This window comes from Sarcophilus harrisii, chromosome 1 (assembly GCF_902635505.1).
Source record: "Sarcophilus harrisii chromosome 1, mSarHar1.11, whole genome shotgun sequence".
Classification (NCBI taxonomy): domain Eukaryota; kingdom Metazoa; phylum Chordata; class Mammalia; order Dasyuromorphia; family Dasyuridae; genus Sarcophilus; species Sarcophilus harrisii.
Genome location: NC_045426.1, coordinates 56516938 through 56536104, shown reverse-complemented (window position 1 = coordinate 56536104; position 19167 = coordinate 56516938). Strand labels below are relative to the sequence as shown.

General features: G+C 39.8%; 1 protein-coding gene across 7 annotated transcripts in view; it reads right to left on the bottom strand.

Annotated features, from left to right (window-relative positions):
* Positions 1-6531: 6531 nt before the first annotated feature.
* Positions 6532-19167, bottom strand: part of SLC41A3 (solute carrier family 41 member 3) — a 73366-nt gene continuing 60730 nt past the window's right edge. For all 7 annotated transcript variants that reach the window (XM_031955968.1, XM_012543671.3, XM_023498228.2 and 4 more), the window contains 4 exons: positions 18804-18883; positions 15529-15663; positions 14271-14419; positions 6532-7302 (listed from right to left, as the gene is read on the bottom strand). In XM_031955968.1, the coding sequence (XP_031811828.1) occupies positions 7093-7302; positions 14271-14419; positions 15529-15663; positions 18804-18883 (574 nt within the window). In that variant the 3' untranslated portion in view covers positions 6532-7092. The remainder of the gene's footprint in view (positions 7303-14270; positions 14420-15528; positions 15664-18803; positions 18884-19167) is intronic.

Sequence of the window (19167 nt, the reverse complement as noted above, 5' to 3'; positions counted from 1 at the left end):
CAATTATCTTTGCCCGGAAAACCTCAAAGGGGATCACGAAGAATTGAACATGACTGATGATGACTGAACAATAACAATGGAACCCAGGTTGTACTGAGGCTAAAATCCATTTTCTACTATGCTACTTTGTGGCCCAGTGGCCAGGAAAGCATTATGACCAAAACTGAGGACCACCTGAAAGATCGATGAGTGAAATGGAACACATCTGTTCAAACCTGAACATAGAAATGAGTTTAATTGAGACAATGATTGAATAGAAATTAATGAGCAAGACAACTAATTGTACCTAAGCACTAACTTATTTAAGTTTTGTTTTGCTTTCATATTAATTTCCATAAACATTGTGGTTAGTTAATATTTATTTTTCCCTGTTTTAAGAAAGAGTTGCATTTTAATGGAAGAGTATAAATGAATATATATTTATTATGTGTTTCTGGGTGTATATACATGTACATCAATGTGGATCTCCTTCTTCTCTGTGGCCAAAATGGTAGTTGTACAAAAACAAATAAGGAGCAGAGTCTATTTGCTAATTATTGCCTATACACTGCTATGGAGAGAGCGGTGATGAAAGGCTTAAAAAATTAGATTCTTGTTTAGTGCGACTTATCCTAATTATGAGCAACTTTGCCTCCGGCTCTTATTTCAGGAGAACACAAGGAGGGATACTGGGTAACCCAACGGGCTCTTTGGATCATGAAGCCATATATTATCTAGGCATCTATCCAGTGGCATTATATTTGATCCACAGGGGTAGTGCTTTTTTAAAAGGAAGGGGAAAGTTCCCAAGGTTTGGCAAACGCAAATGACAACAAAATTCCAGGAGGACAGGAGAAGGAATGGTGGTAAAATTCTATGGTTTTGGAGGAGGAGAAGAGAACAGAAAAGGCCAGGAAGAAGATAGATTATGAGAAAAGATGGCAAGGGGAAGAAGATGAAATGGACATACAGATCCTGATTGTCCCATCTTGTATCTGTACTTTAAAGTGATGGTTTTGTAGAAGAAAGTTGCATGTATATTGTAAGATGATCAACTGTGGATAACTTAGTTATTCTCAGAAACACAGTGATCCAAGACAGCTCTGAAAGACTTATGGTGGAAAATGTTATCCATCCCCAGAGAAAGATTTGATAAGAGTCTGAACATAGCTTGAAGCATACTTTTTAAAACTTTATATTTTGGGGGATTTTAGTTTTGATCTATTTTCTTTTGCAACATGACTGATATGGAAATATGTTTTGTGTGACTATACATGTATAACCTATATCAAATTGCTTGCCTTCTCAATGGGGAGGGAGAGAAATTGAAACTCAAAATTTTAAAAAATGAATGTGAAAATTATTTTTATATGGAATTAGAGAAAAATAAAATACAAAATAATATATAAAAAAGAGTTGCATTTGCATCCTCTCCCTGGCCCCAGAAATTTCTATGCAGTTCTAATTTCCTGCTTGCCCCAGCATTATTGCCTGATAGTATTGTGGAAACTGGTGGAAGAGTTGTACCAAAGGTGAGTAACTCATGGGAAAAAGAATGGGAAAAAGACTTGCTAAGTATTCCAAAAGCCCTGTTTCTCATTCTTTCATTCTGTGGACCTTTTTCCTTTTATGTCCTCTCCTTTAACTGAGCACCTCCTTTAATCTCCTTTTTTCCTTGTCCTTTTGATATTTTGGGTTTACTCATGGCAACAGCTATTAGAAATGGGGGGTCCCATAGACCAAGAAGATTAGCTGGTACTGAGACCCATGGGGGCAGGACAAATGGGATGAGTCTTCCAGAAGCAGGGAAAAGGAGTCCACATAGACCAAAAGTCATCACAAAAGAGTTCTAGTTGCGGATCTTGGGCAATATCTGAGGAGGAGCAGAGAGTGTGTGTGTGTGTGTGTGTGTGTGTGTGTGTGTTTCATAGTGAGAAGCAGTGAAAAGGCATTTGACTTAATATGGGAAAATCCCATATTAAAAACTACAAGCCTTATTACTATAATCTCAGATGCAGCATTTGTTATCTTTGAGACTTTGTCCCTGTCTGAGTGCTACACTTACATTACTTACTCCCAGAGCTGTCTTAAGGAAAAGACTTTGTTAATCTTCCTTAAATTACATTAGAAATGTGAACTAAAGAAAGTGAGAAGTTCAGAGTAGGCAGAAAGTCAGCCAGGTAGTAGAGACCAAGACATGGAAATTGGATGGGACTTAAGTCCCTGACAATATGACTGTGGTACAAGTCACAAAACTTCAGTAAGCATGAAATAAGCAATTTGAGAGAACTGAGGTGGAGGGACAGGTAGAACAGCTCCTCAGTTATGGGAACTGAGGAGGGAGGGACTTGATCACAGGGAATGAGGCTAAGTACTAAGATATCACAAGTTATTTTGTTCCTTCCAGTTTCCCTTTTCAATATGTTTCTTTTCTGTTCTTCTAACCCACTTTACAATTCTCCAATCTGTTAGACACATTTCTGTTTGCCCTCATTTCCTGCTGTGTGATTTAGTCCTCAAGTTCTATTTCCCAAGGAACTGAGTCTTTTCTCTCCCTAATGAAAAAAAAAAAAAAGAAAGGATTTTAGGAGTCAGAAGAAGGAATTTAGGATCAAGAGGGCCTCTCTAGTGCCTCCTTTACCATGAAGATGGCTGCCTATTTCTTTTTTTTAATTTCTAAAATATTTTAATTTTCTCATTATATGTGAAAAACAATTTTAACATATTTTTTAAAAGTTTGAATTCCAAATTCTCTTCCTTCTTCCCTCTCCCCTCATTGAAAGAGCAAGCAATTTTCATATAGGTTATATATGTGCAACCATGCAAAAAAAAAAAAAAAAAAAAGAATCTAGACATCATCTTTCAAGAAATTATCAGGGAAAACTACCCTGTTATCCTAGAGCCAGAGGATAAAATAGAAATTGAAAGACTCTACTTATCAGTTCCTGGAATAAATCCCCAAATGAAAACTCCCAAGAATATTATAGCCAAATTCCAGTGCTCCTATGTCAAGAAAAAAGTATTGCAAGCAGACAAAAAGAAACAGTTCAAATATTATGAATCACAGGAAGACACAAAATTTAGCAGCTTCTACATTAAAGTATTGGAGAGCTTGGAATATATTCTGGAGACAAAGTAACTAAGATTACAACCAAGAATCACCTGCCCAGCAAAACAGAGTATAATCTTTGGGGGGAGGGGAATGAATATTATATGAAATATAAGACTTTCAAGCATTCCTGGTGAGAAGACCAGAATTGAATAGAATACTGACTTTTAAATACAAAATTAAAGAAGCATAAATGGGTAAATATAAGAGAGAAGTTATAAAAGATTCAGTAAGATTAATCTGTTTATATTCCTACATGGGAAAATAATATTTATAACTACTAAGAATTTTCTCATTATTAGAATAGTTAGTAGTAGTATACAAAGATTAGAGGGCATGGGAGTGACTTGAATATGATGGGATATATTAAAAAAAATTAAAGGATGAGAAAGAAGAAAGATTGGGAGAAGAGGAAAGGAAGAGGTAGAATGGGAGTAAATGATCTCATCTAGTTTAGGAGGGCAGATTTAGTCAAATCTATTCAAAAGCAAGATTCTCTTAAGGGTGGACAGAGTTAAAGGACAGAATAGGATAAATGGATAAAATAGGTTGGAGGGAAATACATGAAAAAATTTTATCTTTTTTTTGGATCATGCTTTTCAGGTAGTCCAATAATTCTTAAACTCTCTTTCATGGATCTCTTTTCCAGTTCAATTGTTCTTCCAGTGAGAGATTTCACATTTTCTTCTACATTTTCATTTTTTTAATTTAATTTTATTGTTTCTTGATGTCTTTTGGAGTGATTAGCTTCTACTTGCGCAATCTAATGTTTAAGCAATTATTTTCTTCAGTGACCTTTTGTACCTCCTTTTTCATTTGATCAATTCAACTTTTTAAGGAATTTTCTTCAATTTTTTGATGCCTTCTTTACCAAGCTATTGACTTTCCCCCCTCTGATTTTCTTGTATCACCTTCATTTCTTTTCTCATTTTTTTCTTCTTCTGATTTTTAAAGTTATTTTTGAGTTCTAATTTTTGGGGGGAGCTGGAGAACAATTCACATTATTATTTTAAGCTTTGGATATAGCATTTTTGACTTTCTCTTTTTCTGAATTTGAATTTTGATCTTCCCTGTTACCATAGTTAACTTTCTAGTCAGGTTCTTTTTTGCAACTGTTTGCTCATTTCCTATCCTATTTCCATTCTTTTTACTTTATGTTAAAGTTGGATTCTGCTCTTGGGGTGGAGGATGCACTGATTCAAGCTTCAGGTTTTTTTTTTTTTTGGTTTTTTTTTTGTGTGTGTATGTGTGTAGCTGTTTTCAGAGATAGTTTTGGGGATGGGAGGGAATCATCTATAAGTTTTTAATTCTTCCAAGGTGGTATGGTTTAAAGGAGGTGTATTCATTACTCTCTCGGCCTGTTTTTTGGTCTGTGAGCAACCATAGGCAACTATTCCTGCTCTAAAACTGTGTCTAGGATCCCTACTCCTGTTGCTGCAAATTCTTGTATGCTAGTGTGCCTTCTCACCCTGGGACATGACAAATCCCTGTACAGGCAGTACAACACAGCCCTCCATGCAGGTTCAGCAAATGGATCCCTGTAATCTTTTTCTAATCAATCGTTCAAGCTCTTTACTATTTAAGGGCTATTTCATTCCAGAAGTTGAGGCTGCCACCATCCATTCAATTGCTTTCAAAGCCTCCTGCTGGCCTGCGGAAGCCTCAGACATTGCCTTTGCTGGACTGTTGGATGACATTCCACTCTCATCCTTGTGCAACAGACCTATCCTTTTGACCTTCTAAATTGTCTTAAGTTCAATAATTCTTTCACCCCACCCTTTTGTGAGTTCTGCCATTCCAGAATTGATTTTGAGATGTTACGTCTTTTGTTTGGAGAAGAATTTGGGAGAGTTCAGGCAAGTCCCTGACTTTTCTCCATCTTGGCTCTGCCTGGTAGTTATCTGTAAGGTTGTCCTGTTGATCAGTTTCTCTCTACAGAGCTCATCTTCCTCTCCAAATCCTCTCCCTTTTCCAATTTTCTTATTGTCTAAGGCACCACTAGCCTCCAGTCACCATATCTTTCAACCCCCCTGATGTCCTCAACTCCTTAATTGCAGTCATCTCATAAATTCAGTTGTTAAATCTTGTCCTTTAAAAACAAACATTACAACATCTTTTGTATACATCCAATTACATGGATGTCGCTTTCTTGTGCAAGCGACCAGGACAACCTTCTAACTGGTCTCTGTTTCCATCCTTTCCCCAATCTAATCCAGCTTCCATTCAGCTCTGTAACCTGCTGTTCCCCACCCCTCCCAGTTTCTTCCATTTGACTCTCCACCCACATTTAATAGGCAGCTACACTGGCTCTCTTGTTGTTGCTGCCATACATTCCACCTCCTGACACTTTGTACCTGCACTGGCTGATGCACATATTTTGTCATACTTTTTCTATTCATATCTGACTCGAGTTCTAGATCTCAGCTCAACCTTCTGCAGGAGGTCTTTTTAGGGTTCACCTCCTCTAGTTCTTTCTTTTTGAATTTCTCTCCCATTTATACTGTATATATTTTTATGTACATTTTTTCTTAACCTAGCCTTAATCACTTGGCTATTGCTCCAGTCAAACCTTGACCTGTTAAAGACCTTAGCTTAACAGGCCAAGGTCTATTTCATCCAGAGCCATCTCTAGTCATCCCAATCTATATCTTGCCACTGGCCTCCAGATAGCTCTAAAAGAGAAACTGAGGCAGGTGACCTTTCACAACTCTCCTTTACTCAAATCCAATTTACTTGCATGTCATGATATCACCCCCGACATCATAGTTTTCTTGAAGGACAATGGAAAAACAGCAGCAGCAACAATAACATTTGTATGTTGTCTTCGCTGTTAGAATGTAAACTCCTTACAGGAAAGAACCACATTTTTGCCTTTCTTGTACTCCTTGTACTCTTGTACAGCACTTAACACAGTGGCTGACCCATAGTAAGCACTTTATAAATGCTTTATGGGCTCCACTTGAGCATTTTCCAAGTACTCATCTTTGGGATTGGGATTTAGTTGCTTTAGATTAAGAATTCTTGACAGGGGGCAGGGCATGGACTTTTTTTTTTTTAATATCTAATGTTTCCTTTGTAATCATTTGTATTTTATTAATTTAAAACCATGATTCTGAAAAGGGGTTCATAGGCTTCACCACACTTCCTAAGAGTCCATGACAGAGAAAAAGTTAAGAAATGCTCATCCTCATTCTAGTGCTCCATATCATGCTGTATCCCAGGCCTTCTACTTTTTCACTTCTCTGGGTCTCTTTTCTTTTCCACAAGATAAGGATAATAAAGTTTTCTCAACTTATCAAAGCTGTTGGGAAGACCAAATATGATCATGGATATGGAAATACTTTAGAAAAAAAAAGTTCAAAAAGCTTCTACTGGCTGTTTTTATAACCCAAGCTCTATATTTGCTCCAACCATTGTTATAACATAAAAGAAAAAAAGACAAATAAATTCTACATAATTTACTTCTGCATTTTTTTTTAAACACTGAGTTTCTAACAAGAGTTTTTGGGGAAAAGTTGAGATGAAATAAGTTGGAACAGGGAGAAATATTGTGCCCTTGGTTGGGCCCAGGGGCATGGCTGTGCTCCCCTTGGGAAGTGCTTTGTTTTGGGGTCAGAATAGCTGCAGAGGGGTAAGGGGTAGATCTAAGCAGCAGCTCTGAAGATCTCCAAATTGGGCACTGCCATTGAGAGGGGGAGCCAAGACATCTGGCCAGAGCAGCATCCCTCTCATTTCTGTAACTTCTCAAAGGCATGCTGGGTCCTTCCATGACACCATTCCCACTGGAAAGCCCTTTTCACACTGGCACCTACATGTATATGCAAGACATGCTCTGGGCTATTACCAGGCAAGAACGCATGAGTCTACATAGGTAATCTTGGCAGATAGTGTTAGGAGAAGAGGTTCCCAAATCCTGTTCATCTGACTATTGGGACTCTGCTTTCAGGACTCTGAACACAGCAAAGACCAGAGAATTAAATGTCTTGGGTTGTCTTGCCTCACTTCTAAGGAAGCCCAGGTTCCACCACGTTGAGATTTTTCATAGGCATCTTGTCAGAGAAGAAGGAGTCAAAGAGAAAGCAAAGTGACAGGAAGCTGGTCCCCAGCAGATCCCCCATCCCAGTGAGGTAAGGGATGCTGTAGCTGTCAGGGTCCTGGGACTGGCGCCATACTACCCTCACCAACATCTCTGCCAGATATAGCAGGATCACCACCTAGGGAAAGAAACACAGATAGAGGAATTATTTCCTGAGCTGGGGGATAAGGTGGGGTACAGTCAGGCCAGGATCTGGGGTCACCAGAGAGCGAGACAGAGAAGAATATTGTCTGGAAGCTGAAGAGATTAATGAATCCAAACAACAATTAAGTTTCCTTATCAACCAGGTGTTCTTAAAACTTTTTGGAGTCATAGAACCTGGTATGTGATAGGCCAGGGATTCCTTGCCTTTTAAGTCATGGACCCCAGTAACATTTGAGAATAGCTAAGGTTGGTGTAGATCAGGGTTCCTATTTTTTTTAGGTCACAGAAACCATTAGCAACCTCATGAAGTCTGTGGACCTCTTCTCAAAGTAATACTCTAAAATGCATAAAACAAAATACAGGTGCCCAGAACACAGTATGTGCTTAATAAGTATTTGCTGACTTGACTAAGGAAGGAAATTATACTTAAATACAATTATAAAAACATAATCCTCCAAGCCTACAGGCCCACAGGTCTGGTATACAGAACTTACACTATGTACAGACAAAATTCAAACAATTAACAAGTCTTTACTGTGTATAAGACCTATAAACAGAAGTACCACTTTCTACATAAAGCCTTTGCCAAATGCCAAGGCTTTGGCTACAGCTTTAACTCCATGCATTTATTCTAGATATATTTGCACATCATCTTCAATAGAATGCAAAGTCCTTGAGAGCAAGGTCTGTTTCATATTGGGGAGGAATCTTGGTATCCTCAAATACAAAGTATTTGGAATTTAATGGGGGCTTAATAAATACTTGTTAGCTGATTGATGCTGTGAGAAGATAAAAGAAATTCTTTTCTTAACTATAGTTTGCTTGGGAGTGGGGGGGAGGGAGAAAAAAGAATAAAATAAAGTGCTCAGCAGAGAACAAAACAACAATTTACATGGAAGTAAAGGAAAGATAGACACTTGTGAATAGAACTTCTTCTACATATATATATGTGTGTATATACATGAATATTTTTTGAATCCTCCCTGATGTTCTGGTGGACGCATGATAATGCTCTCTTTTTGTTTTTATTTCATTTTGTATTGCTTTTCTGTTTTTCTTTTTGCTTATTCTGTTTCTTCAAATAAAATAAATTTGGGAAAAAATAACAATAAAAAGATTAAAAAATGTTATTCTGAAAAAAGAAATTCTTTTAAAATTTTTTTCTATTTGTTTTTATTATTTCTCCTTCCCTTTTCAACTTTTGTTTTTCTGCCCACTCAGGTGATCACTTCAAGCTTTTCTTGTTTCTACATTCTTTTTAGCCTCTTATTTTAAGTAGCTTTCTTTTGCTGTGTTCTTTCCCAAGAGGATTTCCTCTGCTGTTTTCTTTGTGATTTCTCTTCTCTCCCACCAGTCTATTCTGAATTTAACTCATAAAGCATAAGCTATATTCTTACTTGTTTTTTTCTTTATTCTCTCTGGGTTTTGTTAGAGAGTAAAGCTTCTGAAATCAGGTGTGAACTTTCTCTTCTTTGCTATTTCTAGGTTATTGCCTTTGTAGTTCTTACCCCTTTTCTGCCTAATTTCTGTTGTTCCTCAGTCTTAGAAATATCAGTCTACTAAGCATGGAAGCATCATAGATTTGTGGGAGTCATTTTCTCTCCTAATAATGAGTCCTAGTTCAACCTCCTACTTTTTCCAAGATCAGTTTATTAATGATATTCCTAAAGAAGAGGAGGTGGTCTCTGACAAGAGTTCCGGTCTTGCTGGAGAGAGAGGAGTAATACACACCAAACCTGTCAATTTCTGGGTAGAAGGAGCCCATTAGGCACTGAATTAGAGCCAGGAGGAGAATGCTAGAGTTGGAGAAGACCTTAGAGACAGACAATATAGTTCAGCTCTACATCTTACAGCACACACACACACACACAGAAAATGACTCTCCCATATTTACATGGGGTAAGTGGCAAAGGAGGGATTTGAGCCCTGACGTACTGACCCCTAATGCAGTGAGTGGAAGTAATCAAGGACTCATGTTACTCTTCTTTTCCTGCAACAAAATCCTACCATTTTGTGTATGTGCATTTCCATAGCACAGCTAGGAACATACATACACATGTTTACCATACCTTTATTCATTGATAAGGGCTATAAATGGTGATGTTGGGTCTAAATGCTATAGAAAGTCAGAGAAGGAAGAGATCAGCACAGCCTGGGGTAATCAGGGCGGGTCTTTTGGAAAAGTGGGACTTGAACTGGACCTTCAAGGATAAAAAGAATTTAAATGAATGAGGGGGGGGGGGGGGGGGAGAAGGAACATTCCAAGTGGAGAAAGAGTCTGAGATAGAAAGAGAAATGGGGGTGGGAATGAGCAGAGCATAGGGAGAGGGGACCAGCTTAGAGACCTGAGAGAAGCTTGGCCAGAGGGAAGGAACTTTGAACATGTTGAACTGCAGTCCAAGTGCATCTAAATAGACCAGCACTTTAAGGATGGAAGGATCCTTAACATCCACTGTGCAAAGAAGTAAATTGAGGCTCAGAAGATGGAAGGGGCTTCTTCCATACTGCACAGGTAGAAAATGGCAGAGCTGAGGCTGACACTTGGCTAAGTCCAGTGGTCTTTCCGCTTCACCCATTTGGCTCTCAGAGTATTAGTATCAAAAAGTCTGAGCTGCAAGGGATCCAGATCACTTGTCCTCCCAGGGAAGGAATTCCCTCTCTCAGAGCAGATCACCCAGCAGGGGTTTGAACACTTTAAATAACAGGGAACTCTCTCCTTTCCAAGGCAGGTCACTCAATTGCTGGACAGCTCCACTGGGACAGTCAGAATGTCTTCCTTACATTTTATCTCTCTAGAATTTAAGAATACAGATTTAGAGCTGGAAGGTAGAGGCTGTCTAGTCTAAACAGTCTCATTTACAGACAGGAAAACTGAGGTTGGGGAGGGGTAGGTGATGAGTCACATAGAGACAGGAAGGACTGAAACACAGTACCTTGAACTAAAACTTCAGAAATCTCACTGAGGCTACTTTTGGGCTCTGAAACCACACAGAGCAAATCCACTCCTTCCATACCCCAGCCATTCCTACAGATATTTGAAGCCCACACTCGTGAATAATGGCAACAAGCCCCTGCTAGGGTAAAAGCCCTAATTACTTCAGCCATTAAATGCTCCCTTCTGCAGCAACTTTGTTGCATCATGGGATTTTTCATGTTTGGTGGGGTGAGCTCTGGAGGTATTTCTTCCCTGCTTGGGAGAAGGGTTGCTGATACCCTGCTTTGGGGCAGAGACACTGGATGTCCCTAGGATTCTCAGAGAAAGTCTATTTGTAGCTGGGGGTGAGGGGGATGGGGATGCCTCAAGTCAGGAGTGGATTCTCTGGGTTCTGGCCAGATGGAGCAGTGGCCACAACTGATCCACATTTTCCATGATTACGAACAGCTTTATGGGGGAAAAGTTCCCTGAGGGGGAAAAGGCAGCTGTTCTCCATAATTCTGGCTTAGTTTAAATCTGGTTAAGCAGCATTCAGGCAGGAGAGGGTTCACTGTGATATTTTCCTTGATTCCATGACCTTTGCATGAAAAATGCAATCATGCATGATAACTGGGACTCTTGCCCCAGAGGGACTGTGACCTGGAATCCTGTTTTTGGCTGGCTGGTCTCCTCACTCTCCCTGTATGAAAAGCCTCCTGGTCTTTGCTCACCCTAATTCACAATTTCTCTTGGAATGCCCTCCCCATCTCTTCTCTGCCTAATCACCATCTTACTCCAGATGAAGCCCCAAGTCTTCCACGAAGCCTTCCTGAACTGTCTTAGCTTAGTTTAGTCTTCCCTTCCTCTGAGACTCTATATCACAAAACTCAGCAATTACTATTAAAAAAATTAGGTATATGCTTTGTGTCTTAGACTGTAAACTTCTGGAAGGCAGGGACCATGATGATTTTTCCTGGAGTACTAGATGGCCGAGTGTATATGTATCCAATAAAGACTTGTGTGGCATTAACAACTAACACAGTGGAACCAGCTCTTTGTAGGGACAAAATTCAGTTCAATCTTCAAAGCATTTATTAAGTATCTAATGTGTGCCCAGTCCTGTTTTATGCTCTATGGGTGACAAAAAAGAATGAATCAAGTCCCTGATTTTAAGGAACTTACACTCCATTAAGACAGATAAAACAAGCACATGAATTATTAGTAAACATGAGAGATTAGAGTATTATGGGAGTAGAGTAGACAGTGATCATTTCTGGCTGAGGGAGGAGAGCTGGGTAAGTTTTATGATGAAGTAGTATTTGAACTCAACTTTGAAAGATGGCTAATAGTGAGGGAAAAGAAAAGAAATAGAGAGAAAGGGAAAGGAGGACAGAAAGGGGAAAAGAAAGGGAAAGAAGTATGTGTTTAGATGAGGGGAGAAGTATTGGCTGTATTTTAGGAAGCTATATGGCATGAGGAGGCAAAGATAGAGCACCCAGCCTGCAGTCAAGAAGCCCTGAGTTCAAATTTGACCTCAGATGCTTCCTGGCTGTATGATCCTAGTCAAGTCACTTATCTCGTTCAAAGAAAAAGACACTTTGCCTCAGTTTTCTCATTATAAAATGAGCCAGAGAAAGAAGTGGCAAATCGCTCTAATATCTTTGCCAAGAAAACCCCAAACTGGGTTGTGAAGAGTCAGATGACTGAAAAACGACTGAATGATAATATAGCACAAGAAAAATTGTGGCTTTGTGGATGGAAGGGTAGTCTTAGAGATGTGAGTTCAAATTTTAACTTGGACACATGGTAACCACGTGATTGAACTTCTCCTGGCAACTGCCTAAGATAAAGTTACACATTGTATTGATGGGGGTTATTTACATACCAGAAGTCCACCATACAGATGAAGTCACAGGTGTCCCTGGTGTGGAAGGTGAAATCTTTTCTGGGGAACAATTACTAAACAGCCTCTAAACTTTTGAAATTATGTAGCCATAACCTACAAGCCAAGTACCAAGAATATATCTTATTATTATTATTATTATTATTCCTGAGGCAATTGGGGATAAGTGACTTGCCCAGGGTCACACAGTGTTAAGTGTCTGAGGCCAGATTTGAACTCAGGTCCTCCTGACTTCAGGGCTGCTGCTCTATCCACTGAGCCACCTAGCTGCCTCAGGAATATATCTTATTAGAACTTTTCAAATCAAATGATGTTCTACCTTGGAAGGACAGTCCTTAAAAGGAGATTTTTAAAAAATAATAGCTTTTTAGTTTTCCAAATACATATAAAGACAGTTTTCAACATTCACCCTTGCAAAATCTTGTCTTCCAAATTTTTCTCCCTTCTCCCCCAAACCCCTTCCCCTAGAGAACAAGAAATCCAACATTGGTTAAATATGTGCAATTCTTCTTAGAAGGAGATTCTTAGGCAAGTGAAGTAGCTTCCATAAATCTGAGGAATTGCCACCAAATGAGTCTCACTCAGGATGTGTTCAATGTACTGGGTGGCCAGGAGGCAATTGGGCAGAAAACTAATTTAAGACTTACATGAATTGATGCTGAGTGAAAAAAGCAGAACCAAGAGAACATTGTACATAGTAACAAGATTATGTGATCAACTGGGATGGACCTGGCTCTTCTCAACAATGCAGTGATTCAAGACAATTTCAATAGACTTGGGATGGAAAATGCCATCCACATCCAGAGAGAGAGAGAGAGAACTATGGAGAATGAGTGAGGATCAAAATATAGTATTTTCACTTTTCTTGTTTGCTTGTTTTGCTTGTTTTTCGTTTTTTCCCTTTTGTTCTGATTTTTCTTGCACAACATGACAAATATAGAAATATGTTTAAAAGGACAACCTGTATCAGATTGCTTGCTTTCTTGGGAAGGGGAAAGGTAAGGGAGAGGGGGAGAAAAATTAGAAACACAAAGTCTTACAAAAATGGATGTTGAAAAGTATCTTTTACATATATTTGGAGAAATAAATACTACTGAAAAATTTTAAAAATACTTTATAAAGAGCTAAAAAAAATGGAATCCAATTTAAATCCTAGGGGATGGAATAGGCTAGTTTGAAGTTTTTGTTCCTGGAAGCTCAAGTCACTGGAAGCCCTCCTAATGGCTGGCTGAGCTAGCATGATCATATCTGCTTGGCCCATTCCAAAGAACAAGCCAGACCTTGTCCTTCCAGAATCTTTTAATCTCATCTCCCTTGAAACTCAGGTCATCCTTTTGTAATGATTTCCATCAGACTGTATAATAATAACCATAAAAATCACAGAAGAGTTCAAAGGGATCTCAGTGGCCACAGGTCCAGATTCTTAGCTTTTTTGGGCTTTTTGGTACTTTGGGCAGTCTAATGACACCTATGGATCTTTTCTTAGAATTATATATATTAAAAGTCCACTGTTTCTTGATGTAAAAGCTAAGAAGTCTTGATTTAGTCTAATGTATATTAGAAAAAACCCACCTCGCTACCATCCTTGACAATTGGTCATCAGACTCTGTTTGAAGGGATACCACCAGTGAGAAGCTTCCATGACCTCCTAAGGCATCCCATTATACGCTGGGACATCTCACATCAAGATGACATTAGCTTCTTCTCACCTTTACCCTCAAACAGCTGACATTCTGCCAGAGGTAAGCATAATACAACAGGGGCAAACACAGAGAAGGAACTCTACAATAATTTGCAAAGGGAGAAAACTCTTTCCTCAGGGCTAAGGATCTGGGAAGACTTCTAATATCACACACATCTGGCACAATTCTCATCCAGATCTACCAGTACTCTAGTCTGTCAAGCTCTGAAGACAGTATTCTGAATGTAGCCTAACCAGACCGCTGGACAGTGGGGCCATTGCTTTTCTTTTTCTGAGGAATATTCCTCGCTGTGACAGACTTGGAGTGAATTCATTTTTTTCTGGCTTCATGTCATGGATTCACATGGAGCTTGCAGGTCACTCAGATCCTCAGACCTTTTTATGAAGTCCTGTTTGCTAGCCTTTTCTCCCCCAAAGTCTTACCTGGCTCAGTGCAGCAACCAGATAAAAGACCACAAACAGCGAGTGCATCTTAATGTCCTCTCCCTCTATCAGATAAATAATGTAGAGGAATACCAGATGCCCAGGGATCACCAGGAATAGCAGGACTCGGGAAGACACAGAGTTGATATCTGTGAGGAAGAAAAGACAGAAGGATTGGCCCTGAGGCTGCCTTTCCGGATGATGAGCTCTATGAGAGACATATTCAAGCGTGTTTAACTTTAGATGACATAAGGTGAGGAAGGAAAGCATTCTCACAGGAAATACACCAAGGTATTAGAAGAAATGAATTCAATGCAGGGCTCAACTTGTAGCCACAATAAGCAAAAGCAGAAAGACGTGCTTTCTGGTAGAATCAGGAGGTCTGTGCTCTTGTCAGGGCTCTGTCCATAATGACCCGTAGTATGATCTTGGGCAAGTCACCTTTTGGGGGGAGGAGTGGGGTTTGCCTGGTTTCCTTTGAACTCTACTTGGAAGACAGCAGCATCTTTGGGTAAGACCTGAGGCCATTCCCTCTCTCCTGCTCCCATCATGATCACCAGCACCAAGCCACTCGGTGAGAAGGGAATCAGTGCTTTGGTGGGAATGGGGCTTGGCATTTCTAGCCAAGCTGAAATACCTACAATTTCCACAATTTTTCATCTGACCTTGGGGCAGCATGGTGTGGTGGGCAGAACAATGGGCTCAGAGGAAGATCTAGAATCCCACCTTAGGCACTGAGGAACTGGGAGCTCCGTGATCCTGGGCAGGTCACACTGAGCCTCAGTTTTGTCAACTGTAATAGAAGAGGTTGGATCCAATGTCCACAAAGGTCCCTTCCAACTCCTCATCTATTAATTCATTTTTTATCCAATCTCTTTCTCCTTCAGGTGAGAGGCGTGGTGTAGCACAAAGAGGGAAGGGTTGAGAATTTGTCTGCCAGAGAGTTTGAGTCTTGCCCCCAGTGCTTCTCCTCTTGGCATCTCTGGGTAAGATGCCATTTATTTTTATACTCAAATATGAACAATAAATCTTATGCCTTTTTCCTGCAAAAAGACTTGTTGGTAGTCTGGAAGAAGACAGTGTGCACCGAAAGAGGAATGGAGGCGTGTCAAATGGAGGGAACAAAATCTTAGGCAAAATAGCAGGGGTCACAGACGGCTGAGCTCCCAGGTCTACACCTACCCCTGAAAGTCCTATACCAACGACTCATTACTTTAAAGCCAACAATCTGCTTATATAGTGAGCTACCTGTTCTCACCTGAAGAGCAGAAAATGTGACAAGGATTGGGGAAGAAGCTCCTCATATTGTGTGGCAGGACTCCAGGGGAACTCCAGGAATGTAGGTACGTAGAGATCCGGCTGGCCTGGATGGACACTAGATTACCCCCAACACCTAGAAGACAACAAAGTCTTGACTTTGACTCTCTCACCCCCTCTTCCTTTCTTTCTCTCTCTCCCCCTTCTCTCCCTCTCTCTCTCTCTCTCTCTCTTTCTCTCTTTCACACACACACACACACACAGACACACTCACTCATTCACATATACTCTCTATAGCTATTTCAGCCTTACCCATTATTCCAGACCCAGCAGAAGAATGCCGCTTCCAGGAAGCCTTCTCTTTAGCTGTCAGGAAACTCATCCTTTTTTAAGCTCCCTTGTAAGTTATGGCTTCTTTTAATCACCCATTTTGGCCCGTAGGATGTAATTCCAAGCATATACTACTTTTTATTTTCCTAGATGGACTGTAAGCTCCATGAGGGTAATTAATGTTATTTATATTTTCTTTGTGGACAGCTAGGTGGCACCATAGTGGCAGGCCTGGCATCAGAAAGTCTAATCTCCCCGAGTTCAAATCCAGTCTCAGGCATTTAGTAGCTGTGTGACCCTGGACAAGTCTCTTAACCTTGTTTGTCTCAGTTTCCTCATCTATAAAATAAGCTGGAAAAGGAAATGGCAAACCTCTCCAGTATTTTACCAAAAAAACTCCAAAAGGGATCGTGAAGAGTTTGACACAAATGAAAAACAACAATATCTTTTCTCTGTATCCCCCAAAGGGGTACATTTATCTATCCATCTGTCCGTTTTATCTATCTGTCTGTCTATCTATGTCTATCTTTCCATCTATGTTTCTACGAATCTATCTCTCCATCCATCCATCCATCCATCTATATTTATATCTATCTTTCCATCTATATCTATTATCTATATATCCATCTACATCTACCATCTATATCTATTTTTCCATCTATCGGCATATCTATCATTCCATCTATGTTTCTACATATCTATCTTTCCATCCATCATCCATCAATCTTTCTATCTATCTATTCATCTCTATCCATCCATCACTATAATAGAGCCTAGTAAAATAGAAGTTCAAAAAAAAAAGCCTGTTGAATGGGTGAATTTGATTCAATTTAACAAGCATTTATTAAGTATTTACCATTATGTACAGGCACTGGAGAAAGACAAAACAAAGGCAACAATCCTTTCCCTCAGGAATCCTTCATTCTATTAGGAGGAAGCAACATATAGGCAGTTGAGTATAAAGTGGAGAGCACTAACATTTGGAGGCATCAGGAAAAGCTTCTTTGTAGGAGGAAATATTTAAATGAAATCCTAAGGGAGGCTGGGGTTCCAAGGGAAAAGGTCCTATGCAAAGGCACCATAGTGGGAGATGTTTGGAATGTGGAATTTGGTAAGTCAGTTTGGATGGAATTAAAAGCTTATAGGGTGGAGTATGTCAATAAAACCAGTCTGGAAAGAAGTTGGAAGGAGATGGTAATCTCCAAGTCTTTATAACCTTCTTAGTGATACTTATGGAAGATGTGGTCCAATCGGAATGGAATGTTGATTTCCAAGGAATTCTGTCCTTCTGGCTAGTGGGAGAATTGCTGAGCGCCAATTAGCTATAACTCAGGTCATTTTATAGACATGGACTGTTAAGTAGGGCAGGCTTGTAAGGAATGCTCTTTTTCTCATGTGGTGGTCTCATCCTACAAGGGTTATGGCACTTGGGAACAAGCAGGGACTATTTAAATTAAGCTCTTGCCCAAGCAGCCCCATAAAATTTGGGTGCTCAAAGGTCCAAAAAGGCCCCAGGTGATCAATCCAATGGTTTTTCCAAGATCTTGCTAATTTCGTAAGGAAAAGTTCAAGTCCCCTAAGGCAATGATGTCAAACAGATCCCTAACCTAAGGCTTACTGATGGCAGAAAATCACAGATTAACATTATCTTTATTGTATTTTTACACACTGTGTTTAACATTTCCCAGTTATACTTTAATCTGGTCTGGCAGCATTCTCTAGCTGATACTTCTGCCATTATTATGACATTTATATCCAAGGCCACACTTTGGCTAGGCCCCTAAACGCATTCTCTGGGGATTAGTTCCTACTATGAGGTATCTTATAAAGGCATTGAGAAACGGAATCATGAAGAAGTCTCTGACTTCAGTCACCCTGTACCTCTCCAGATCAAGGGAAATTCTATCTAAGTAGTCCCTGCAAGAGGCTGGATATGGATTTATTTGTGCAATAAAAAAAGGTTGAATGAGTGGTCTAGGATTTTCTGATTAGGACTGTGAGGTCCAAAAACAGGACCAGAAGCCTCACAGATGAAAGGAACAATCAGGAAAGAAAACATGCTAGGTATGGAGTCAAAGGTTTGCATATCAAGCCCTGCCTCTGCTGGGCACTAACTCCTACCTCTTTGGGACAAGTCATTTGAGTTCTCTTGGCCTCAGTTTACTCCTCTATGAGGTTGTACCAGATTTCTGAAAAATCAACGAGCATTTATTAAGAGTCCACTGTGTGCCAGACACTGTGCAAAAGGCTTTACAAATATTATTTCATGTGATTCTCATAAGAGAAGGGAAGCAATATTTTTATTCCCATTTTTAGATGAAGAAATTGAGGCAGAAGGTAAGTGCTTGGACTCACACAGCTAGTGTCTGATGTTGGGATTCGAAGTCACCCCCTAGTTATCCCCAGTAGATTAAATGATCTCTTACATTCTTGCCTACTTCTAAATCTGATGCAGATTTCTGTCTCCTACATGCTGCATATATGACATTAGACCAAGTAATGATTTTTTATGTCTCAGTTTCCCTTTTTGTATATTGAAGGGACTGGACTAGATGGTCCCTTCAGAGTTTAAATCAATTAATCAACATATATTACATAATAGCTACTGCAAGGCACCAGGGATACAAAGAAAGAAACCAATCCTCAAGAAACTTATATTCCACTGGAAGAACTGGGATCCTACAAGAGACAAACCCTGAAATTGAAAAGGGAGCTCAGGGACCACGGAGGACAATCCCCTTTAATTCCAGGTAAGGAAGCTAAAACACTTGCTCCAAGTCCCTGAGCACTGGATGAAAGGTGGAGGCAGACTGAGAAGCAGGCCAACTCACACTGACACTGTCCAGTCACCCCTGGGGGAGGGAGAAGGTGGCAGCTCCCCCCGTTCAGGAACCTGCTAAAGAAACCTCACCTTCTTTAGTTAGATCAACAGAAAAGTTCACCTACCATTCACCAGTGGAGTAAAGACAGCCATTCCGATCATCTTTTTCTGAGTTATGGTTTTATTAAAGATGAGCCCGCCAAGACTGGAAGAAAAAAATGTATTTTACAGACTGTTTGTACACCCGAGGGATGAGATGTCTGGCATTTTAACTAAGGTGTTTTTCTGGCTACTACTTTATCATATATAATATCTTTTCAGTCTGCCTGGAAAGCCTCACCTCCCATTCTTCTGAAATCTATCGTTCTGTTCAGGTCTCTTCACAGTGTCTCCTAAATGTGACTTGCCCTCTATTTACCTTAGCTCAGTTCTCATTTCCTCTAGAAATTCAATTCACAAGTTTTGTTTTTTCTTTCCTCCTGAGGCAGT